Consider the following 25,352-nt stretch of genomic DNA (forward strand, 5'->3'; position numbering starts at 1 on the left):
CATTTCCAGCATTGAGAGTCTATTAACTTCAAAGGAACCCAGTGACTGGGGAAAAGAGGCCTTTTAGCACATTTACAGTTCAGTGCTTTAAAATATGTAAACAATCATGAATCAACCACTGTAGCAAATCATTCTTCAGCTATTTAATGGTGGGGTATTTTTTGAAAGGGGTGGTCATTAAAACCAATCCTTTTAGGACAATTTTATTATTTTAATGCATCTGAATTTAAAGTCTTAGAAGATGATCTACAAATACAGATCAAACTTGTAGCTTCCTGTCTTACCACCTTTTTAGATATAGTCACACAGACCAGTCCTTATGGTGTTGGCACCATTGTTTTACCTGTTTTATTCGTCTGATCACCTGCTTTTCAAGGCTCACCTCAGAGAATCCCTCCTCCATGAAGCCTTTGCTGATACTGCATCAAGAGGAGATACTGCCTTCATTTGAAGCTTCATGACAACTGGGCTGTACCATGTATTAGGTTCTGCCTGGCATTATAGTTCATTCGTCTGCTTGTCTCATCCCCATCCTTGAGGACATGAACTGTATCTCACTCATCATTATATACCCTCAAGCAGTTAGAACAGAACCTTGCATAGAACAGGTGCCTGGGATACCATAATACAGGGAACATCCAGAGCTGGAAAGAACCCTACAAAGCATTTGAGCTAATCTTTTAATTTTTCTAAAGGGGAACCAACCCAAGGCCAAACAGGGGGAAGTGCTTCGCCAGAGCCAATAGCTAATTGTTGCCAGGGTCAGCACTAGAACTCGGTCCCTTGGCCTGCAGGACAGCTGCCATCATCCTAGAGCACACAGAACAATCATCTGGTGGCTTGGACTGAATGACAAAGCCTGTGAGAAGTGAGAGGTGCTACTACTGTGTCCAGAGGCTCGCTGGGAAGAGCCAAACTCATCTGCGGGTGGGGGAGGTGGGCATTGTCAACCACAAGCATAGCCACCCCTTAGATGAGTGTTCCCGTGTACCAGGCACTGTGCTCGGCCCTTTACCCAAGTTGCCTTATTGTCATTGTCTGCTCAGAACAGCCACCCGATCTCAGAGGACTGACTTCTCTCCCTTTTTCCCTTCTAGGCTAATGGAGGTTGGCAGGATGCTACTACCCCTTCATCAGTGACCTCCCCTACAGAAGGCCCTGGCAGTGTTCACTCTGATACCTCCAACTGATCTCCCAGCAGTCGCATCCCGGCTGACCCTGTGCTCCAGTCGGGGCCGGGCCAGGAGGGAGGGTTTCTCAACGCTGAAGCGGTCAGACTGGAGGTCGAAGCAATCAGCACACACAATAAGAGTCTCCTTCTCTTCTCTTCTTTGGGATGCTGTTTCAGCCAATCTGGACACTTCTTTATACTCTCTTCCCTTTTTTTCTGGGTAGAAGCCACCCTTCCCTGCCTCCAGCTGTCAGCCTGGTGTCCATCACCTTCCCTGCCCCTTTCCCTCTGTCCTAGACTCCCTGGGTCCCTGCCCTCTATTACATCCCTGAAGGATATTTTCAACAATTAGAGGAATCTAAAGAGGAAAAACAGTACAAAGATAATAATAAAAGTGTTGGTATGTTTTCATGCTGGTGGTTTGAGGGGCCAGATTTACCTCCCTCGGATCCCTTGCTCCCTTTGTTAACAGGCAGTCCTTCTCTGTTTCTCTCGTTACTCTCACTACCTCTTAGCAGGAATATGCCACATTGCCCTACTCATTCCAGGCCGCCCTGCCTCCTCTTGCTCTTCCCTCCCTGGGGACGATTCTGATTAGAATACAATTCCTCCTCTTCCTTCGCAGCCCCAGGTATTCTTTGGGGGCTGCCATTGCTGGGCTTCTAGAAGTGCCACAGTTTCTGGTTTCACCTCTGCTAGGTTGGTTCCCAGCAGGAAGTCAGGCAGCAAGAGAAGGCTCAAGGAACAAGAAGGGCAGAATTCCTAGAGGCTTTTGCATCTTCCCAATAACAACTCTTGGTTTCAGAGGGACAGCCTCTGGAGACCATGCAGTTAGCGGTGTTCAGAATCTACTGCAGAACCAGGTCTGAGTTAGGCATGGTGGTGAATGCATCACTAAGGAGTAGAAGGTTCTTATCCTGCAACTCTTTACCTATCGCCTTTCTCTCTCTCTCTCTCTCTCTCTCTCTCTCTCTCTCTCTCTCTCTCACACACACACACACACACACACACACAAGCATACAAACGTAGGCATGTGCACAGCCTCACACGTTCACTTGCCCCAAATCAGTCACATGCCACATTCAAATACCTATATTAGTAACCATAGCATTATACCTTGTGAGCCCAAGAGAGGGAAGGTCACTGACACAGAGAAGCAGCATGTGCCTGGGGTTTCCAGGTCCCCAGCATGCACACACCAGAACGACATACAGAGGACTTGATCATGATGAAGGCCAGGTTTCCAGTATAAACTAATCCTGTTCTCACCACCTCTGGAGCTCTCAGGGAGCCACACACAGTACTTACAAAGTCTACAATGGATTTGGTTCTGTTTTGGTTTTGTGTTTATGTTAGGGACATTGCATTAATTATCCAAAGTGTTATATGGCACCACATTCTTGTCCTGGAGGAGAAAGATGTATAAGAACATGGCTTGGGCAAACTTTTTGCTTGCTTACTTTGAAGACCTGAGAGTGATGGGGAGCAGGGAGGTCATGCTTTCAGTGAAATCATCCATGATTTTTATTCCCTGGTAATATCTGAGAGTGAAGAGTAGGTACTAGAAAGCTGTCCTCGTGTCGCCTGTGGTCACATTCTTCATAGCCAACTGTGCCAGCAATACACATGGCAGCTCTGTCACTTAAGTGGGAGGTGGTCAGATCTCTTGGTGCCTCATTTTCTTCATCTGTAAAATGGGGTTATTACGCCTGGCTCACCAAGAGGCTTGTGAGAGACAGAAGAAGTTGATTTCATTCATATCCAATCTGTAATTGTGAAGTCAGGGGAAGAAGCATCCCTAAGATAAACTGGTTCATACCACATAGGGACAATAAATGGTTTTCCTGTTCTAACTTCTGGTTAACATTAGTACCCTGAGGTCATCAGCCTGATGACAAAGAGAAGGGTTAGTGTTGTTCCTTCTGTTTGTTTGTTTTGGTCTGCTTGGTTTCTTAGAATAGAGATGTTTCTAAATTGGAAAAAATGGGACCTGGTTCTCTTAGCTTGTACTTGAATCCAGTATGTGGCCTTGTAACTCCTTAGTCCCTGTCACATCTACTATGTTTGAGAGGCCTCCGGGAGAGGTATAAGACCCTAAGGGGTGAGAATGGCCAGCTAACAAGGTCGTGGACATTCTGCATGGCACTTCAGTAATGATTAGAAAATGTTCCTATGTGTGGGTGTTGGGAGGTGGGAGGTTAACCTAAGGAACTAGAAGGTATGTGTATTTGAAGGAAGTGCAAAAAGTAAATATTTGGCAAGATGGCATTATGCCTGGATGACTTAAGAGCAGAGCAGAAGACTCTCTTCTAACCTGTGCCATAATCAGAGCAGGGCTTGATAAAGAGGATCCTGGAAGGAGCCATTTTGTGACCATTCCACAGGGATTAAAACCAGTGGAGAACTTTGTCTGAGTGACAGGGATCTATTGAAACTACCCACAGAGGAATATAGTGGGATCTCATGCCCCTGATTAGGGGCAAAGTACAAAAGGGACACAAAAGGGTTCTCTTGGAAACAGGAAGAATGATTCCAGATTTGGGTTGAATGATGGCCATTTTAAGTTGATGAAAGAGATCAGAGCAGTGCTGCCTTTGCACAGGCGGTTTCTCTCCCTGCAGTAGTTTGCACTGATCACCTCTCACAGCATCTTCCCCACCTATAGCACTTCATGCAGTGCTCTTCGCATCCAGTACCTTTCCCACGATTTCCCCTCCTCGCCTACGATCACATCCAACGTGGCGGCCACCACGTCTCTTTGCATTAAGCGAAGCATGAGGATATTGGCAGCGGAAGGGTGGGGATGGAAAGTAGTGTGCCTCTGGAGATACAGCTTCCTGGGAATTTGTATTAGGTCAACCCTACAGATACCAAAATGCGCCCCAGGACTCCTTCATTTTCTCATGGAAGTGGAAGTGCTCCATTTTCCCTGGCAGATTTCCCCTGAGAAATGATACTAGCCCTAGGGTTTGCCCACCTTGTAATTCTTCAGCACATCCTCCTTTTCATCCCTAACTCCTCCCCCTGGCTTGGAATTGACTCCTTTGTGGTACTTTTGCCAAGTGACACCTTTACATTTATTTTTTATTTTGCTGTGGTGGTGGTTCTTTATTTCCCGTTTGCCCTTTCTCTCACATATCTTCCCTGCCCCTCTTTCCTTCTGAGTTTTATTTTTCTGCCCAGAAAAACCTGACTTCGATACCAAAAAAAGATGAAACTACAGAAACTCAAATTTAAAAAAAAACTTAAAAAAAAACACAAAAAAATACTCAACGATTCTTTCAGCTTTATTAACATTTTCCATTGTTTCTTGCGACTCGTGTCTCGTTCTTTGTAGTATTGATGATGAACATTTGATAATGAATGTTCTTGTATATTCAGATAAAGAAAAAAAAACCAAAAAAGCGGTCTGAATTTAATAGTGTTTATAATAAAAATTTTAAAAATGACCCTCATAGCACGCAAAACAGGATGGGGAATTTCCCCTCTTCTTTCTGTGACAATGCACATCATTCCTGCATTAGTTTTTAACACCGAACTACCTACATTCACCATTTCCCCCATTTTTCTTTTATTTTCTTGCATTTGTGAATTAGTTCAAGAATGCTAGAAAAGTGTCGAGTTGTGCACATCCATTTCCTGTTTCACAATGTTTAAAAGTGACAGTAATTCATTTTGTAAACTAAAAAAAAAAAAAAAAAAAGGTTGGAATAGTGAGCATAATAGGTACAGCCTAACACGTTATTATGTTTATTAACTTTGAGACCCAGAAATAAATTCTTTTCTTTTCTTTCTTCTGCTCTTTAAAATATAAAAAAGAAACTATGTTTTGTTTTGTGTTATTTTTGGTTTGTTTATGGGGGGGGCTTTTTGTCAGGATTATGGTCTTGCTGTTTTTATTCCTTAAATATGTATTTGAGGTGATGTGAAAAGATGACATTTGTAGAATAGGCTTGTTTCCTTGTACTTCTGTTTGCTTCAGAATTCAGTTGACTTCAATGATCAAGCCCACAATGATGTCATATTTTTCACCTGCATTTTTTGGAGAGTGTGGCATTCTTGCAATCCCTGAGAAAAACAAAGGCAAGGACTTGAGTTTTCTTTTTAGCCCTTTAACAATTCAAGGAATTGGTCCAGGGGACCTTTTTATACTGTAGGGAAAGGTTTTTGCCTTGGTTCATTGTGAATGACACAATAAAATGCTTTCTTTTCTTTCTTCCTGATTAATAACAACATTCCACGACTCTTTCCAGCTAGAGAGGATTTTTTTCTTCCAGTACAATCCCACAGGAGATCCTGGTGGGAAGTGCACCATTGGCTGAGTAGACTAGATCCAGGAAGCCGTCCCAGAGTCATTTGGCCTACTGATCTTTTGAGCCAGACTCAGTGCTATTACAGTGCTGAGCAGTTACACCTGATTCATTGGCAGTGCACCTCTTATTAACCTCTGATTTAGGCAGCTGATTAAAGCAAATTGTCAAACTGGCTTGATTTGGAATGTTTTTGTTAAGTTAGGGGAGAAAAGAAGGCAATATTATCTGGAGGAACCTTAATTTAAATGTTTTTCATTCAACAAATGATTAAGCATTCAGAAAGCAGCCAGAACCCAAGCAAGAAAAGTTCAGAAAACTTTAGGAAGTGTTTCTACCCAAATGCTTGCACTCTTGTTTTTAAGTCATAACAAAATAATGACAAACTTTTCACATCACCTTTATGGTTTCAATCCCTAGCTCAAAGCTTTCTGGAATCTTTTATTTTTTTGTAAACATTTTTTCCTTTTGTTAAAATTAATAAAAACATTCAATGTTTTCCCCCTTTTCTCTCTTTTTACTTCTTTTCTTTCCTTTGGCGTTTTCAATTATTTTGAAGTGCTTTCCTTTGGTTTTTGGTTTTATTCTCCCGCTCCCCCTCCCCTCTTCTTATTATTCAGAGTATAAACCTGCAAAGCTCTGCTCTGTTTTGGTTTTGAAAGTTTAAGCTTTCCTGCTTCTGTGAGAGCACAGGCTTCTGTCCCTTTTGATTCCAACTGAAATTTTGTGTTCTCTAATGATACTAACACGGTGTAGGTTTTACAGTCTCCTAATTTGTACTGGTAATGCATATTCCAAATAAATAGTTTCTTTTGTTGCAAAAAAGCATACTTGTATTTTGTGTAAATTTATACCTGCTGGAAACTTGTCTTTCCCCAAAGTAAGACGTGGGTTAGTGTAGCTTTAAACTGTGACCCTCATCATTTTAAAGTCTACATTGACAGTGGGGCAAATGACCTTGCAGTCACTTACCCCAAAGTAAGAAGGAAGGGAGGGAGGGAGAGAGCAAAAGAAGGATCTTTTATGTGCAAATATTAGCTGTGCTATAGGAAGGCAGAGCACCTCATCTTGTCTGCTTGTCTGTGATTAGCTCCCATCCACCAAGCACCAGTTAAAATATCAGGGTGATGTTCCAGAATAAATGCGAAGTTTCGGAGTCCCAGCTGTTTTTGCCCAGTGGTTCTCCTTTCCTTCTCTTTGTCTGCTGTGATCTGGTCATAAGGAAAATTGTGGTACCCAAGAGATGCTTCAGGGGAAGGAATCTAGGTTAGAAACACTACCCAGTTGTAGGCTCTCAGAATTATGCTTGCTAGATGCCACTCCACTAGATGTACACTCCTACCGTGTGTTATATCTTCCATCCCGTGTGAGTATCTCTCCCAGTGGTTTGTCTGTACCCACACTGAGCCCGGACCTTTGGGGCTGTGGTCTGTTACAGAGTTTGATGTCTCAGAGTGTTCTGGCTGGACCACCACTTCAGCCTTCAACAGCTAATTCTGCTTCCCAGCCCTTAACACCATCTCCCATGCATGGAGTGGGATGGAGCTGCTTGTCTGCCATTCTGCATATTGTTCCTCTAGGGGCATCACATGCATCGTTTTCTCATTCTCACACCTTAGCTCTCAGGAGGCTTTTCCCAGAGCCCCAGTGAGGCAGGTCTGTATTGAAAACATCAGTCACTCACCCTTTCATCTCTCTCACGATTCTAATGATCATGATCAAAGGAATGGAGAGTCATCGGGGATCAAATTATTATTTTTATTAAGGGACTAGCTAAGGGTCCAATGGACTCAAAAGTATAAGGCTATCTTGCCAATATTGATTTGGAGAGCATTGCCAGGAGCCAAAATGAAGGTCTTGCGTCCCCTCTTCAAATCTGAACAAGGGAGCACATTTATAGGAGTTTGGGTATGCAAGGCAGTTACAGTCCACTTCCTTCTTCTGTTGCCTGGAAAATTGTGGACCTAACTCAGCCACTTAGTTTATTACTTAGAGTGGTACTAAACTGTTGTAACAAATAGAGCAAAATGTATAGTGCCTCGAATGCAGTACTAGTCTATTTCTCACTTATAATGGTAATAGCCTCCGGCAAACGTTCCTGGTCAGGATGCCTTGTCTCCATGCAGTGATTCAGGCATCAAGCTCCTTCACCCTGTGGGAATTTGTAGCCCTCCACATCTGGCCTGCAAGAGGGAAAGAGTGTGTAGAAGGCTCACCATTTCTTGAAAGCCTTAACCAAGACCTCCCTTATAGTCGTATTCCTAAATGTGAGGGTTGGGGGGGGGGGCGGGAGGATGGAAAAGTGGTCCCTGGCTAGGCGGTTACTTCCTGGCAATAACAGCACACAATAACTCCTTGAGTAGTTGGCCATCTGTATCACACCTAGTGATCAAAAGGATTAGTGAGGGCAAAAACGAGCCCACATGGCTGTTTCACTGCACTGGACACTCCCAGTAAAAACAGTTCCAGTAACATCCCAGACTTGGCTTTGCCACTTTTCAGTAGGGAAGATCCTGAAAGGGGTATAACAACAGAGGCCATAACTGAGCCACCCCATACTGCCCCCTCATCAGTCTCCAAATTTTGTTTTTGTCTAAACTCATGACTGGGCACTCAGCCTGTGGTCACGTTGAAGGGATAGCTGCCATCCCTCAAGTCAGACTGTTCCCTCCGTCAGGAAGTCATTCCCATGTTTATTGATGTCTAGAAGGTTCAAGTCTGGTGGCCAGCAGTCACTTCAAAGCGTAGTGGTCTAAAGCTTTCAAATCACAAAATCGGATATGCTCAGCACTCCCCTCCCCCGACATAGAGTTCTACCTGCTTATCCTTATAGACTATCACAACCTTCCCCACTTAAAACAAAAAGTAAAATCCCAGTGTTTCGACCACCCTTTGTTATCCAAAATATCACCTCCCTTCTGGAAATATTCAGCGTGGAGGATGGCACAAGAGTTCATTCATATGAAATCATTTAGTGGGTGAGCCGAGGAAGGTGTTCTACCCTGGATCTCTGCACCAGAGGCCCGGGGACAGGACTGAGGCTATGCTCTGGGGGCTCTGCTCTCACACCTTGCAGAAAAGCTCCAACAGTGTACAAATAAAGAGAGCAATGGATTTACTGTCTGGGTCAGTCAGACACAGGGAGACACAGCCTATGGCTTCTAGCCTTGGGCAGGCTTCCGAGGCCACCCTGGGCAGCGTGTGGGTCGGAAAGAGGAGTGGTAAAGGGCCACATGCTTGCCCTTGTTATCCTCCTGGGATCCATGCAAAAGAGCTTAGCTCATGCTTCTGGATTCCTCTGGATAGATCATAGGGTCCATTCATTATGTCCAGGTGACACTCCAAGCCCAAATTCCCTCTCTCCCATGATAACCAGCCATACTGTCCAGGGTAGCTCGCCAGCATTGACAATTATCACCTCTGGACAGCATAAAAGGCACCAAGTTCTACAGTACATTTGAATATATATCTCCCATTAATATATATCCAGAGAGAAATTAAAGTTTAAAATAAAATCTCCCTCTCTCATAACCAAAGAGTTCTAAGAAATGCTAGTCTACAGCTCTGCCTTTCCTGATCTCCTCCTGTGCTCATTCATTGTCAGCCAGAAAGCACACTCAATCGCCAGAGGTAGAGTCAAGGCCTTCTTCCTTCTACAGCAGCAGCAGAGGTCCCTTCTACTGGAATAGGGGTAGCTGTTTCATTTTCTCCAAAGTTCATCAATCCAGACTTGAATTTCTCTGGTAGCCCACTTTTCCTAAAAAGTCACTCAGGAAGCATATGAACCACATCCCAGGATCAGCTTCCTCTCAGAGAATTTAGAAAACACAAGCAAAGCCCAGACTACTAGAGCAAAATTAAGTTCCCAGAACGCAGATCCTGGTACCACATGACTATTGCTAATGAATGACTGGATCAGGGATTTGATAATACAGGGAGGGTGCAGGAAAGACAGAAAACATAAAAAAGTAAAAAGGAAATCTTTACTTCAGTATTTACAATGCCAGTTGACTAGTATCAACTGCGGTGTTGAGAAAAAGCCACCAACAAGAGGTTAATTTTGCTCTCTGCCTCCTATATCCTGGGGCAAACAATCCAACCTACGCATTCTGCCTCTTCTCTCAGAGAATGACCTTTGAAATATTCATGTCTTTGTGAAAAATTCAAAAATGTAAAATGGGTCCCCTCCCACCACAGGCTACTTGAGGCTCCTTTCTTCCCCCCCACCCCATATCCATTTACATATTTAAGATGAATCACAATTTCCATTTCCCTTTAAGCCTCGTGTTCCTAATCCCAGGTACATTTATCCTGTATCACTGTGAATTCTCTTCCTTCTCGAACTTCTCCAGCTTGTGATCCACTCTTATCTCCACTGGAGTTGGTGTCCAGTTGCTAAGCCCAAGCTTAGGCTGACATCGCACAATTCCGGCAACAGAGGTGATGTCTGTCTATCACCTCTGCCCACAAAGCCTCTCTTTCCTTCTGCCTTGGAGTCCTAGGTCTTGAGTGTCTGGTGCTGCTTCCGTATCAGCTGAAACATTCCTTTCTGCAATCTCTTTGATGTTCACCCTAATGTTTCTCTCTCCTATTGTTCCCCAACTCCTTTTAAGCAGAGCCAACAAAGTTGAAAATGGTGTAACCCACCCTTTCCCCAGTCACATCCCTTCTCTGCCTTGTGGACAGCTCCCTCTCTTTGTTGCTGGTCCCAGACATATGTTCTCCTAACACACTTTTCTAAACTCTATTTTGAAAATTGTTTCCAATGTTCTGGATCTGTTCAAGGCTTCCATTGTTCAGATATGTCCTGCTAGATTTAATCCCTTAAGTGGAGTCAGGCTCCACAGGAGGTGTCTTTCCATCACCCACTCAGGTATTGTTTTCCCAACAGGTGTGTTCCTGCCCTCCCCAGTCCTCCCATAGAGCACCATCTCCATAGAGCAGCTTCATAACACAGAACATGTCTGAGTCCCTCTACACAATAACTGCTGTGCTGGAATTCAGTAATAATTCTTAAAGTATTTTACCAGGATCTTCTTGATTTTCCCCTTCAAATGTGTCCACATTTTCTTATATCATCTAATGAGACCTTTATTTTATTTATTTATGTGTTTGTTTCTTTGTTTTTTTATTTATTTTTTTTTTTTTGGCTGCACCTCATGGCATGTGGAATCTTAGTTCCCTGACCAGGGATCAAATCCCCACCCCCTGCAGTGGAAGCACAGAATCTTAACCACTGGTCCTCCAGGGAAGTCCCCTAGTGAGACCTTTAAAGTCATCCATGGGAACATCTCCAGTTGCTTTCATTACCCACCGCCCATCTGCTGCGCTGAGGATCTTTCCTGGAGCCTTTGGTGTGAGGGATACATGTAGTTTCCTCACTGAGATCTTAAAAACCAGACCACATAGACTTGAATCTCAGCTCCGCTACTATCAGGTTCTTTCTGACACTACATGAGAGGTTTTTATCTCATACCAATGCCAGTTCTCTAACATTCCAACACCATCTAGGTGTCCTGCAATTCGATTCAACTCTGACAACAACTACCCAGATTTAGCATCAAACAACACAGGCTTAAGGGCTCAGTCCCACAAGACCACCCTCACTTCAGATGCCAGCTGCAAGTATCAGGTCACCTGTCCTTCTGACTGACCAGTTATAAATCGGGAGTTCCCACAACCCACATCTCAGATTTGATCATTTGCTAGAGCGACTCACAGAACTCAGGAAGCTGATGTGCTTATACTTACTGGTTTATTATAAAGGATATACAGATGATCATCCAGACGAAGAGGTACATAAGGCAAGGTCTGAAAGGGTCCTGAGTGCAGAATCCTCTCTCTCCGTGGAGTTGGGGTGTCCAACCCTCCCAGCATGTGGGTGCTGTGGCTTAGAGGTGTTTATGGCAGTATCATTTCATGCATGCAATTGATTAAATCGTTGGCCGTTGGTGATTTTCTCAATCTCCAGCCCTTCCTCCTAGATGGAGGTTGGGAGGTGGGACTGAAAGCTTGAAGTTTCTCAACAAGGCTTGGTTGTTCTCTGACCAGCACCCATCCTGAAGATATCAAGGGGCCCACAGACTAAAGATACTCCTATCACGCTTATCACGTAGGAAGTTACAAGGGTTTTAGGAGCTCTGTGTCAGAAACCAGGGACAAAGACCAAATATACATTCCCCATTATACTACAACTATTTACTAGCTTTGTGACCTTGGATAAATTGCTTAATCTCTCTATGCCTGTTTCCTTACCTATAAAATGGAGATAATACTAATACATACCTCATAGGGTTGTAGGGGGGGATTAAATGCATTAATACTTAGAACAGTTAACAGGGAATATAGCCAATATTTTATAATAACTTTCAATGGAGTACAATCGATAAGATTTTTGAATCACCATTGTACACCTGAAATTAATATCATATTGTAAATCAACTATGTATCAATTTTTTAAAAAACCAAAAAAACTTAGAATAATGCCTGACACACATAAGTGCTAAAAATATGTTTATTACTTTTTCTTCTTGTATATCTGTATGGGTCTATCACCATCTCTGAACTGGTAACAGTTAGAATGTCCTCCTTTTTCCTAGTTCCATTGTAAGGAACTATTAACTATGGATATTTTCTTTCTTTTTTTCTTTCTTTTTTTATATCATTCTAGCCTAGCTGCTAAGATATTGTCCTTCCTGAGGAAATTCCTGTTATCTCTCTGGCTTAATTAATGTGTTTTTCATCATTTCTCACTCACTATTGCACTGTTCCTAACTTAAGAAAATGTAGGATTCTTTAAACAAATCACAAACTTGATGCTTAGAAGTAGATAAGCAGAGCTGGTCTTGGAACAAACTGTGAGGTCGTTGAAGTTTGTCTCACACATGGCACATTCTCCGAACCCCTATTCTCTCCTGGCTCTCCTTTCCCAGGAGGAAAGGATGTGCTGTGCCTCTAATGTCTTACTTGAATGGCTTCAACATGTAAAATCTCTCCTCAGCGGATACTCTGCTCTCTGAATGCTACTCTTTGGGTTTATTCCCAAGTCTTGCAGGCCAAACCTACTTTGAAGGCTAAGAGTTTTTAGCTTCTTATTAATCAATACAGGTAGCAGTAGTTGAATGGAAATCAAGACATGTACCACAGGATGACTGCAGTTAACACTGCTGTATATTTCAAAATTGCTAAAAGAGTAGATCCTAGGGCTTCCCTGGTGGCGCAGTGGTTGAGAGGCCGCCTGCTGATGCAGGGGACACGGGTTCATGCCCCGGTCCGGGAGGATCCCACATGCCACGGAGTGGCTGGGCCCGTGAGCCATGGCCGCTGAGCCTGCGCGTCCGGAGCCTGTGCTCCGCAGCGGGAGAGGCCACAACAGTGAGAGGCCCACGTGCCGCAAAAAGAGTAGATCCTAAAAGTTCTCTTCACAAGGAACAAATCATTTTTTTCTTTTTCCTTTTGGATCTATGAGATGATAGATGTTAACAACTTATTGTAGTAATCGTTTCACGATGTATATATATAAACACACATATACAGTGAAATATATATGTCAATATATATATTGACATATATAATAAATAAATATATATATATACAGTGACATATATATATATATCAAGTCATCATGTGGTACACCTTAAACTTATACAGTGCTGTATGTCAACCATATCTCAACAAAACTGAAAAAAAAAGAAACAATTTTTATTAATGGCCAAAGAGATGCCAAATTGCTCTCAAGATGCAGGGCTCTGGGAAACCTTCCTAGAGAATGGAGCAGACCTCCCAACTCTTACCTCAAATTGAAGACAAAGGCCCTTCTGTGCAGATCTGGCTTGAATCACCCACCAGGCATGTCTAAGAGGACAGACCAATGAGTAGAGAGCCCTGGAGAGCCCAGACCTCTTCATGTCCACATGGACTGGAAGCTCAAACAGGGCCTTCTGCACCTGGTTCCAGATAACAAGCGACTGTGATCTCATCAATCACATTAACCATTTGTCTTCTGCACCCAAGTTTGCTTTTGTATCGGTCAGTTCACTACATCTTAACCTTCAATGACATAAACCCAGCTCTTTTACTTCTGGGTCTACAGTCTTACCGCTCCACACATTACTGCTTTATTCAGTACACTTACCTCCCTGGGACTTTCCTTGCATGGCCAATACCTCCTTTATGTCAATAGCAAAATCTCTGCTGAGGATTCTGTGAGCCCCCTGGGCTCCTCTCCCAGGAGGTTATTGCTTGAGACATCCCAGACACTTGCCAGACAGGCAGCTCTCTGTGTGACCATCCTTACATTTCTTCAGGTAGCAAGCATGCACTTCACCACCTCCTACGTGCCAGCGGTGGCTCTGTACTTCAGAAGGATCTTAACCTCTAGAGGGACTACCACTGGGAAGACTTTTTCAATAAGACAAATTATTAAACAAAAAACAACCCAAATCTCTAGGTCTCTGTGGATGAATAACAACTGTATTCATCAATTAACAAGCTTGGGAAAGAATTTAGAATTATCATGTCCATTAACAAAGCCTGAAACCAGAGGGAAATGGAATTAGGCTGGGCTGATGGGAACAGATATGGATTAGAATGAAATTCTTGCTGCTGGATGATTTGAAGCAACTAATTCCATCAAGGGATAGGACAATAGGAAGCCCAAGAAGCTGCTGAGGAAATGTATGACCTCATTATTTTAAATCATCTAGCTTCAAGGAGAAGGTGGAAGGATGCTAGGCAGGCATCCCTAACACCCAGAAGCAGTGATGATATTGATTTAGAGCCTTCCCAAGCCTGGAATGTAGTTACTTTCCCTTTCCCCAGTCATACAGAAATTCAATTCCATCCATTTCAACCAATACCTCTTGGCAGCTGAGGGCTGGGAATATGCCAGTGAACAAGGTCACTCAGATCAGTTAGAAACTACTTTCTTAAAACATATGTATATAAATTTAGGTTGCTCTGTAGAGGTAAAGAAGCAACATTAGGATAGAAAAGAAATATAATTCTGAGAGACCTTCATTAATCTAACCTCCTTTTTCCTATAAGCGCAAATAAGAGCTTGCTAGCTGTAGCCAATGGTCTTCTCATGGCACCTCCAAAATTCCAAGCTTCTCCCTCTTATCCTTTTTGCAAATTTTGCTCACAATGTCATGATATCAGCCACCCAAAATGATGGCCCTACCATACTCACAGACCCGCTCACAATGCTTGTTCTCTAAGCAGGGTCCATCTCTTCTAGGAAGCCTTTCTCCTTCCTGAAGTTATCTGTTCCCCCAAAGTCTTCTGGTGTGTCTTTGGCCCTGCTTTGAATTGTTATTAAATATCTTATCTCCCCACCCACATAAATTATTAGAACTCAAGGGGCCAGATGTCTCTCACACAGAGAATGAAGCACCACCTTATAAGCCTAGTAGGCGCTCAGACAAAGGGAGGGAGGAAAGACTGAATGAGGGAAGGAGGGAGAGGGGAAATGAGGAAAGACAGAGAAGAGTGGAGGGTAGAGAGAAGGGGAGGGAGGAGGTAGAAAGGACAGGGAAGGAAGAAAATGGGAGGAAAGGAGAGGAAAAAGGTTGAAGGAGAAATATTAAAGGACAGCAAGACAGCAGGGGTGGAGGGGAGAAAAAGAGGGGGTGGAAATCAAAGCCAAATAAGACATTGGAGGGAGGTCACATCCTCCCCCTTAAAATGAGATCCCTGGCACTTGGGTAGTAAGAAGTCAGAAAAGGGGGTGTGGGGACTTCCCTGTCTGTCTAGTGGTTAGGACTCCGCCCTCCTTTGCAGGGGGCACAGGTTTGATCTCTGGTTAGGAAACTAAGATCCCGAAAGCCACATGGCCAAAAAAAAAAGCATAGCATTGTGAAGAAAGACAAGGTCTCAAAGCGGGCAACAGGGATAAAGACAAACTACCATGGCATGACCTCACAGCTTTGTTTAAGAGCAGCTCTGCCAACCTCGCTTCTAAACATGAAGTCTGTGATTTATTTAAAGCTTTCTAATTATCTTTAAGATGCAAACCTGGGGTGTCTAACAGACCTCACTAGCCCTGCCAGCATTTGGCTTGAACACATGGTTATTTGCAACTATCCATTCATTTATTCTGTCATTCAGCCAATACTGAACAAGCACCCTGCCCTGCATGCCAGGTCCTAGTCTAGGAATTAGGGATACAACATTGACCAAATCCCTGTTGTCAGGGAGTTTAGATTCCTGTGGGTGGGGGAAACGGACAGGAAACAAAATATGTAAAATGGATGGTGTGTTGGATGGTGGTAAGTGCTGGGGAAAAGGTAAGAAAGGATGATGGAATTGCTGTTGAGGATCAAGATAGGGTGGTCCAGGACTGACTAGGAAGATGATTTTGAGCAAACTGCTGAAGAAGGAGAGGGGAGGAAGCCATTAGGATATCTAAGAAAATGGTTTCAGGCAACAGGATCAGCCCGTTCAAAGAGCCTGAGGCCGGAGCACATCGGGTAGGTTTGAGGAATTGCAAGTAGCCCAGTGTGGCTGAATCAGAGACAGAATGAGGGGAAGATTATTAGGTGATGTGGTCAGAAAATGAACAGTGCAAGGGAGAGGCAGAACATACAGAGCCTCTTGTAGGACGTGGTAAAGACTAGCTCTTCCTTTGAATGAGGCTGGAGGCCTCTGAGGGTTTGGGGCAAGGAGTCATATGATGAGACTTTAAGTTTTAACAGTATGATACTGGCAACAGTGTTGTGAATAGACCACAGGAAAATAAGATTGGAAATAGTGACACCAGTTAGAGGATAATTGGAGTATTGGGGTTAGGAGAGGATGGTGGCATGGACTCCAAGAAAACCCAGTGTAAATAAAGTCCATCTGCCTTTGCTAGGACCTGCCTTTGTATACACAATGTCTCTGCCTGGAATTACTTTCTCCCTACTAGAACACCTTCCCATATTTCAAGGCTCAGTGCTCATGTCACCCATTCCCCAGAGTCCCCAGGGAGGACTATTGTCCCCATAGCACCCTGTATATGCCTCTCTTGTAGCACTCATCAAATTGTGTTGCAATTACTGGTTTCCATCTGCCTCCCTCTACAATGAGAACACTTCCATTTCAGCTCAGTTCCCAAACACTTTTATTCAGGGGGAATAAAAAGGTGAATAAATCATTATCCCAATTACAACCTAGTACAGGAGACTGAACTCCCATGCTTACCATGGAGTTTGGCTCATAGCTGTCAGATGAATAAAGGAACAAAGAAAGTTACCAGAAGCCATGCCACCGTGGCATGGAGCTGTGGTCTTCTTATTTGCAATGCTGTTTAAGGAGTCTCAAGGCAGGGTCTTGTCTGCTGCTCTGATGGCCTCTCCTTGCTGTTTCCCCAGTGCTGGTCCAGCAGGACACCTGCCCATAGATGCTACAGTGCTGAGAGCTAAGGGTCTTGTCAGAGTGAGAGAGGGAGACCCCGTGAGATTCCAGGCAGTGGGGAGTGCAAGATGATTAAAGGTGGTCGTGGATATATTTATTTTTTTCTGTAGTACTGGTTGTTGATGCAAAGCTGTCTCCCTGGAGTCTCTGGTGACATTTGTTACTTGGCTTTTCAGTCCTTAAACAGAAATTCTGTCCTTTTCACTAAATGGCTCCTCCTTTGCTAATGTTCTGTCTCCCCCAAGTCCCAGGCAGAACATTTGACATTTGTTATTGGTACAAGAGCATCATTTGCTGAGTGTGAACAAAAAAAAAAAAAAAAAGAGTTTCCCCAAAGGGCAGAAATGAATGATTATCTCAGATCTCCTCACCCTTTTTCCTCCTCCTTCAGACACAACAGCCATCCACAGCCATGCTGGGCCCTGATGGGGAACTGCCCTAATCAGTTTTTACATTCTGGCTTCGTGGAGATGAGCTATTGTAATAACTGTAGATATTTCAGTGGAGGGCAAAGGGTGATGGGTCGTGGAGTAATAAGATATGGTGAGGTGGAGGCTTCAGTGATGTCCACTCCACATAGGATAATGAGACGCCTAAGGATAGGTTCTGTTCCTCCAATCAACAAATGTTTCCTGAAAACCTCCTGTGCACCAGCCATTATTCTGGATGCTGGGGATGATAAGCAAAAATAAAAATACCTAGTCCCTACTCTCAGGAGGCGTACTGCCTAGTAGGGGCATCTAACATCAATCCATTATTCACATAGATAGGGGTACACCTGCAACTGGGTATGTAATATGAAAAAAGATATACCATTCTATGAGAGTTCACAATAAAGAGAGCTGAATTAGTCAAGGGGGTCAGCAATGTTTTCTTGAGGAACTGTGTCTCAGGCTGCAAACTGGAAAATTAGTTAACTGTAATGATGGATAAGAAGAGAATTCTAGGCAAGGGGGAGTAGTAGGTACAAAGGTTATCTTGGAAGAGGGAACCTGGCAGGTACAAGCCAGAGACAGCAAGGGAAGTTCCCTAAGGAAGACGAAGAGGCCAGAGAGGTGGACATGCGAGAACCACAAGGGGTCTGGATGCTGTGTTCCCCCATGTCCCCGCCCTCCACTCTAGAGGGCCCCGCGAAGTAGGTTCTCAATGAGGAGCACAGGCTCTGAAGAGTAATAGCTCATTCCTTCAGCCTTGTAACATTGGCCTGTGGAGCAGTATCTTGGTATCTAAAAGGAAGAATCGTAAGAGGAACAATTCACATGCTCATCCTTCATGAGATCACAGGCTGATGAGATGTCTAGAAATAGAAACACGACCCTACATTCTGGGACGTGGTCTTATCACCTTATGTTTCATTGCCATGTGGTGGCATTGACTCAGGGGGTGAGTGGTGGCGGGGCAGGAGAAGACTTGGAAGAGGAGGAAAGATGTTGTTGACACAGGGAACTCAAGCACCCATTCTTTTCCCATTATTAGCACCACTGTTACTTTCCCACCTCTCTCTCCTGTCCGGGCTCTGAGCCCTTCAGTTCCTCGTACCATTCAGTGTGAATCTTTCTTGGAGAGTTGTTTCTCCCTGTGGTCATACAGTAACAGGATGACCACAAGGTCATCCTGCTATTGTTCATAGCAGCATTATTTATAATAGCCCCAAAGTGGACACCACCCAAACTTCCAACAGCTGATTAATGGTTAGGTAAATTGTGATCTATTCATACAATGAAATACTATTTGGCAATAAGAAAATGAAGTACTGATACATGCTTCAACATGAATGAATCTTGAAAGTATTATGCTGAATGAAAGAAGCCAGTCACAAAGGACCACATATAGTATGATTCTGTCTACAAGAGATTTCAAGAATAGACATATCCACAGAAACAGAAAGTAAGAAAGTGCTACCCAACCTAGAGTTGGGGGGAGGGGCACGTTGGGAGGGACGAGGAGCAATGACTAAAGGGTATGGAGTTTCTTTTCCAGATGATGAACGTGTTCTAAAATTGTGGTGATAGTTGCACGAGTCTGTGAATATACTAAAACCCACTGAATTCGACACTTAAAATGGCTGAATTATATAGGTATGTGAATGATATCTTAAAAAACCCTGTTACTAAAGAAAAAATGACCAGTTCATCAACCCATATTTAAAATGAGATCCCATAGAGACCCAGTAACAGGCTCCTAAACCTGCCTGTGGGGTGAATTAAGAGCCGGTCTCTGGAGCCCCAGTCTCGGTTGCCCACAGAATGAATTGTGGTGCTCCAGGCTGCTGGGCTATTTAGTTATTTGTTTGTTTGCTTTAGCATATTTTAATCTGATCATTAAATTGCAATATGCCACCCATCCCCATCTCCGACTGTCTTCAGATGGAACAGATTTTTCATAGGTAATGATACCTATACACTTCAGGGATGGCAGCCACAGGAGCAAACCAGGGAAAGGAGGGGGGAGGGTTTGCAGAAACACATCCTCCTCTGGTTCGGCCTTGGCTGTTCTGCTCAGCCTGACTTATCTGGGGGCAGCTAGATTGCCCACGTTCTCCTGGACAGCAGCTGTGGCTTTTTCTAGCCTGAGAAGCGGGTGCTGAGAAGGCAGAGGTGAGCTTCTGCACTTTGTCCTCAAACGCATAAGATCACTGCTGCTCTACATTGTTCCAGGCAGTAAAGGTGTCACCAACCTTGCATTGATGGTGTTGCACGGGGAAAGTTCCGCGCTGATAAATCAAAGGCAAAGAGGATGTCAGATGGTGCCCTGGCACCAATGTTCCTGAGGTCCTACATCTGATCTAGTGCCACTCTGCACCAGAGGGATTGCCATCTGATGGCAGCAGAGCCACTACCCTGGAGAGAGAGACAGTCGTCATGGTTATAATATTGGCAACATCAATTTGTCTAGAATTTATAATGCGTGCTGACACATTCTTTTGGAGCCTCACGACAGTCCTGTGAGTGCAACAGGGCAAGTGTTATGATTCCCATTCTGAAACGGAGAGGGGGGGACTGTGGAGTGAATTGCCCAAGGTAGTTTTGGCTCCTAGGAGGCTTTCAACAAGTGTTTGTTGAGTGAATGAACGAATGGGTTCATGCTGCCTCAAAGTCATGTCCCTCGGTTTGCTTCCGGAACCACATCCAGAGGAAGGTCTAAGACTAAGGTCCTAGGAACCTGCAGCTTCCACCTGAACCAGATGGGTGAGAAATCACCGCCAGTCCCCCTTAATTCATTCTTCTGCATGTCAAAGGGCTCGAAGCTGGAAAAGGTGCTTTGAAGGTATAGATGTGTAGCAGACAGGGAGAGGTAGTGTGCTTCTGATGGACCAAGCATGGTTCTAAGGGATATATTCACTTATTTAACTTTCTCAACAAACCTAGATAGGTACTATCATGATATCCATTACAAATGAAGAAACTGAAGCACAGAGAGGTTGAGCAACCTTCCTAAGGGTCCAAAACTACAGAGTGAAGAAGCCAGGTTTAAACTTTGGTGGTCAGTCCTCAGCTTTTGGGCTGTTAAGCACCCTGCCATACCTCCTCTTTATTTTCTTCCAGAATGTGCAAGCTCTTGCTCTCCGTATCTCATTGTCCCAGCGGTCTCAGAGTTCAGGTACAGGTGGCATGAAGGAAGCAGTGCTGGCCTAGGTGTAGGACCGGAAGCTCAGGAACGGGTGGAGACAGTAGATAATAGCAGATTTTTTGTGTGTGAATTTTATTATTTTTTTTTAATAATACAGGTTCTTGTTAGTTATCTATTTTATACATATTAGTATATAGCAGATATTTTTGCTGGGCTAAAGAACTCACCTTTTAAACAAACTCTCAAGTCCATTGGCAAGTCCCTGCACTTTCTCTAGCTTCAGGAAATGGACTCAAGGCCAAAATTCTTTGTGAAAAAATTCTACTTCAATTCTTTCCAGAGAAATTGCAATCCAATCTGGAGATAAAACTCAGGACTTCTAGCTTCTAGTGCAAATACCAGACACCAGATCATGGTCCTTAAAAATGTATATTATTTTCTTTAATCAATATTTTAAATTTTAATAAAAGGCAAACAAATGTTTCTATTCATTATTCTGTAACTAGTTTGGCAATGATGATCAAATTGCATCTCAGGGAAGGAGGTGAATTTCCATAACCTGGGGAAAAACAGATGACTCAGGTCATTTAATCACACTCTGGGATATTCATACTTAAAGATACTCATGCCTCCTGGTGGGCAGCCCTGGGGAAGAGTCTGTTGGTCCAAGCTTCTTCTATTACCCAGTCCGTTATCCCAGATTCCTTCATGTTACCCAGCCATGGCATCTCAGAGAGCACAGAAAGTGTCTCCAGATGCCAGAACAGTCTTTGACAACACAGGGCAGCAACAGGCCAAATGTGTCCCATGTGCCCCAAAGTCATCCTCAAATGACATTCCCTATTGATAATCTTACTTAGATTATGAGCTACTGACAAAGATATAACACCAATCCTGACCTTATTCTAACCTGACCATGGACACTAATCCTTACCTGGCACCACTCATGACCCTCAGAATAATTTTAACCATAGACGATAACTTGCAATTGATAGCTTGTGGACTATTTGTTGATTATTTATTATTTGTGCCCTTAAGGTTCCCAAGTTAAGCAAGATAACTATGCTTTGAAGAATTGTTCCAACACCAAAGTTTTAAGAAATTAACTGAATTTTAAAATAAATAAATTGCATGGCATCTGAGATTCAAAAGGGACCAGAGAAATCCCCTTTGCCTACTTCTCCCCTTTCCAGCTGGACACCACCCTGTGCCATCCAGTTTGTGGGATCTGACCTCTGATACAGTGGCTACTGATGGTTTTCAACAAGAGAGAAATGTTTAATTGAAAATCAGGATTTCTGAGAAGTGCTCTAGGGTGACTGGGTTAAAGAGAAGGAGGGCAGAATCAGGGAAAGAGTCTAAGTGGAGATTAGGAAATTGATGAGACAGCATGACTCAGACAAAGAGCGTGTACTTGGCACCTGGAAAGCCTTAGATTTAAAAGCTTTGTTCTGCTGCTTAGGAGCTGGGAGATCTTGAGCAAGTTATTCAACCTCTCTGAGCCTCCTGAGCCTTTCTCTTCATCTGTAAAGCAGGGATCTCAGGGCTGCCAGGATTCAAGAGACACTCTATTCAGAGGGCACAGTGCATGCGTGACACACAGTGGTTTCTCCATCTGATCTCGGAGGGACATCGGTGAGCGGTCCTGAAGAGAGATCTTAGTTGCCTGCCCAGGAATTGAACCTGGGTAGCCTGGATGAAAATCAGGAATCCTAACCACTAGGCCACTAGGGGCTAGAGGCTAGAGGCAAAGTGGCCCTGGCTCTTTCCCCCATTTGAAAGTAAGACTGTTTCAAGGAGGCAAAAACTGTAAAAACAGGTACAAAGTTTATTATTAGACACACAGCAAAACGAATGAGAAAGCACATAGAGAAGCAGGTTGTTTATTTAAGACAGAAGCAAGGCAGAAACACACACCTGGAGAGAAGGGGTATGGGCGTCCTCTCTAATGAGGAGGAGAGCAGTAAAGAAGTGATTTAAATCCCTTATCTAGGACAGATCTTCCGGGTCTCCATTTTCCTTTGGCCAATTATCTCGTTTCTTTTTTCACACCTGATTGGTCCCAGGACCCTCCCCAACATGTGTGTGCAACTTTTTGCTAAGATGGACCCCGCCGCAGAGGCCTGTGTGTGTATGTCCACACTTATTATGGGGTGGCTCCCCCTCCCTTTCTGACCCCCAAGGAGCTTTCCTGCGCATGTGTAGACAGGGGAGTTTTCCTTGACCTCAGGAGTGGTCATCTTATCTCTTTACTTCAGCAGAGCTCAGCTCTGCCACTAGCTTTGTCCCTGGAGTAAAGAACAAAGCTTTAGTTTTACTCCACGTGGCAAACACCAGCTGTCTGGCCCAGGGACCCATCTATCTCCTACCTCACATCCATCTGATTCCCCTTGCACTTTCCCGACGTCCTGCATTTGGCTTCACACTCAGGACAGGCAGCGAGATTGGGCTACACAGACTATCTCAGAGACAAGGCAGAGAAAAATGCCCTGTTGGTATTCAGAGTGCTTCCAGGTGCTGAGGAGAAAGCCACCATTTGTAATATGAAAGTTCACGCGCAGGTGCCCGGGGCAAAGGGTGGCCCCAGAGCAGGGTCATTAAGTGTGTAAGGTTGATACTCCCACCTGGAATGTGGCCGGAAAGCTGTCCTGTTCCCTGTCTCCACACACCTTGTCCATTAGCTCTGAGGTTCAAGAAACATTTTGCAGAAAAACATAATTAACAAACCCTGGGATCACCCGGATTCCCGGGAAGGAAGGGAAGGAGGGGAGGATTTAGGCCAGGTTTCAGTCACTGATCACCAACTGCTTCATATCCCCCATGGATTTCTTGTCAATGATTATTCAATCTCAGGCCTGACCTTTCTATTCTAAATAACACTGCAATATCAGCGCAGCCCAGCCCGCAGCTTTCGCAGGAAATTAACTGTATCTGGCTCTCACAGGAGACCCAAGAAATCCCCTCAGTAACTAAGCCCAGACTGGTTTACAGAAAAAAAGACCCAGCATTATCTTCTTCTCATACACTCCTCCTAATACCCATCTAAATATCACAGGGCTCCCAGCTGTTTAATTCTAATAAATACTCATCTATTCTCAAAACAGACAAATGTTAGGTCTCAGGTGGGCCCCAAGCATTTCATGCTGGAGGGAGAAGAGAATATGGAGAGAGAGAAAGAAGAGAGGCTCTCACAGCCAGCTTTAGATTTCAGCTCGTGTACGACGACAGCTTAAGAAAATGGCTGATGGTTTCCTTTTTGGCCAGAGCCAGAGGTGACTTCTGAGGGAGGCCACTTTCATAACCAGTGTCCACATGGAGCTGTCCTTCCTTTCTCCGCTGTAACCGGGTTTCAGAGCAGCTCCCTAGGGCAGAAAGGGCTTTGAGAGCCCCCACACCGAGTGGGATCAGCCTCCCTGCATCCTGACAGCTGGCGGGGAGCTGGAGAGGCAGCACAAACTCCATGGTTAAGGGTTCAAGCTTTATTGGAAAATCTTCCTGCTCTGAATCGGTGTTTGGACCTGAGTTTAGAGGCTTACCCCAACCACAGGAGCCCTATGTGGAGTGTAAGAAAGGCAGGGACGGCAAGACCTCAGGTGACCTCTGAAACCTAGTTTATTTGCAAGTAACATGGTCCAAGGGATGGGTGGGACCAAAGGGGGACCATAGGACACTTTGGCTTAGAAAATGCCTGGAAATGCCTGGATCTGTGTCACTGGGCATGAAGAAATTCTCTGCCGTGGGTTTCTTTGGCCCTTAAAGAATTCACAGTGGTTGGGAGTTAATGAGAAGCTCTTCTGGAAGGTCTGGGCTCACATACGGAGGCCCCCGACAGTCTGTGGGGCTGGCACCCTCCTCCCCCAGGTGATGCTCAATTGGGAGCCAGGTATGGAGCATGACTCAAATCCTTTGAGTCCCTCTAAGAGCCAGTTACAATTTTGCAACTCAGATGGTGCCGAGACGGTGAAGGGTTTCGCTATTGTCTGGACACTGCACGTTGTTTCCTCATACATGTCAGTGGTTCTCTAAGCATGGCTGGGACCCTCGCTGGCAGATGACAAGGGTTCTCCTGGACGTTGGCAGATAAGCCTCTGGCAGTTTGAATGTTGGTTCTTGTCTCTGGTGTGTATTATTAGTGAGCTTTCACTTTAACGAAACCTAAGTATCGCCTCAGGGATGCCCTACCCCGGTCAGCCCAGACATTAGATTCATCTGCTGAGGTTTCTTTAGATGCTATGTGACAGTTGACTGGGTGGTCAATAGGGCTTGACTCCACTGAAAAACCTGTAGGTTACAATTCTAAATCCATGGTTAAAACCCCATGAGATCCATCTGCCTCCTTTTGCTCTGCTTGTCAGGGAGCCTGGGTAACTCCAACAGGCCAGGAAGAGGTGGGATAACTTCCCCGATTTGGCTCCATGTGGCTCCGGCAGGTTTCTAAGAAAGACTCAAGGACCAGAGTAGGACTACCTCTCTGGTCATTGACTCACATGTCCCTGAATCTTGCAACAACACTCTTGGGCTTTGGTTTCAGTCCCGATCAGCACTGCTATCACTCATTTAACAAGAATTTACTGAGTACCTTCTATGTATCATGACCTGTGCTAAATATCGGGGATAGACAACCAAATGAAGAAGATCAAAAAAAAAAAAAAAAAAAACCTGCCCTCTGAGAGGACACAGTATAATACATGAGAGAGGCATAGACAAAATAAATAAGTAAAATATTAGTAAATGTTAGTGATAAGTGCTAAAAAAAAAAAGTTAGCAGAGAAAAGAGAGAGTGAATATTTGGCTGGAGCAGGCAGTAGAGCAGGTCATTTTCATTGGGATGGCTAGGGGAGACCTCACTATGAAGGTGACATTTGGACAAGACCTAAAGATGTTGAGGCAGCAAGCCACATGGATAT

General features: G+C 44.2%; 1 protein-coding gene across 2 annotated transcripts in view; it reads left to right on the plus strand.

The window, feature by feature from the left end:
* The window catches only part of PBX1 (PBX homeobox 1), a 279,021-nt gene extending 274,166 nt beyond the window's left edge, over positions 1-4,855 (plus strand). The window contains exon 9 of one of the 2 annotated variants that reach the window (XM_059059777.2): positions 1,098-4,854. In XM_059059777.2, coding sequence (XP_058915760.1) covers positions 1,098-1,190 — 93 coding nt within the window. In that variant the 3' untranslated portion in view covers positions 1,191-4,854. Of the gene's footprint in view, positions 1-1,097 lie in introns of both variants that reach the window. The other variant, XM_059059795.2, reaches the window with a different exon arrangement.
* Positions 4,856-25,352: the final 20,497 nt, after the last annotated feature.

This window comes from Kogia breviceps, chromosome 1 (assembly GCF_026419965.1).
Source record: "Kogia breviceps isolate mKogBre1 chromosome 1, mKogBre1 haplotype 1, whole genome shotgun sequence".
Taxonomy (NCBI): domain Eukaryota; kingdom Metazoa; phylum Chordata; class Mammalia; order Artiodactyla; family Physeteridae; genus Kogia; species Kogia breviceps.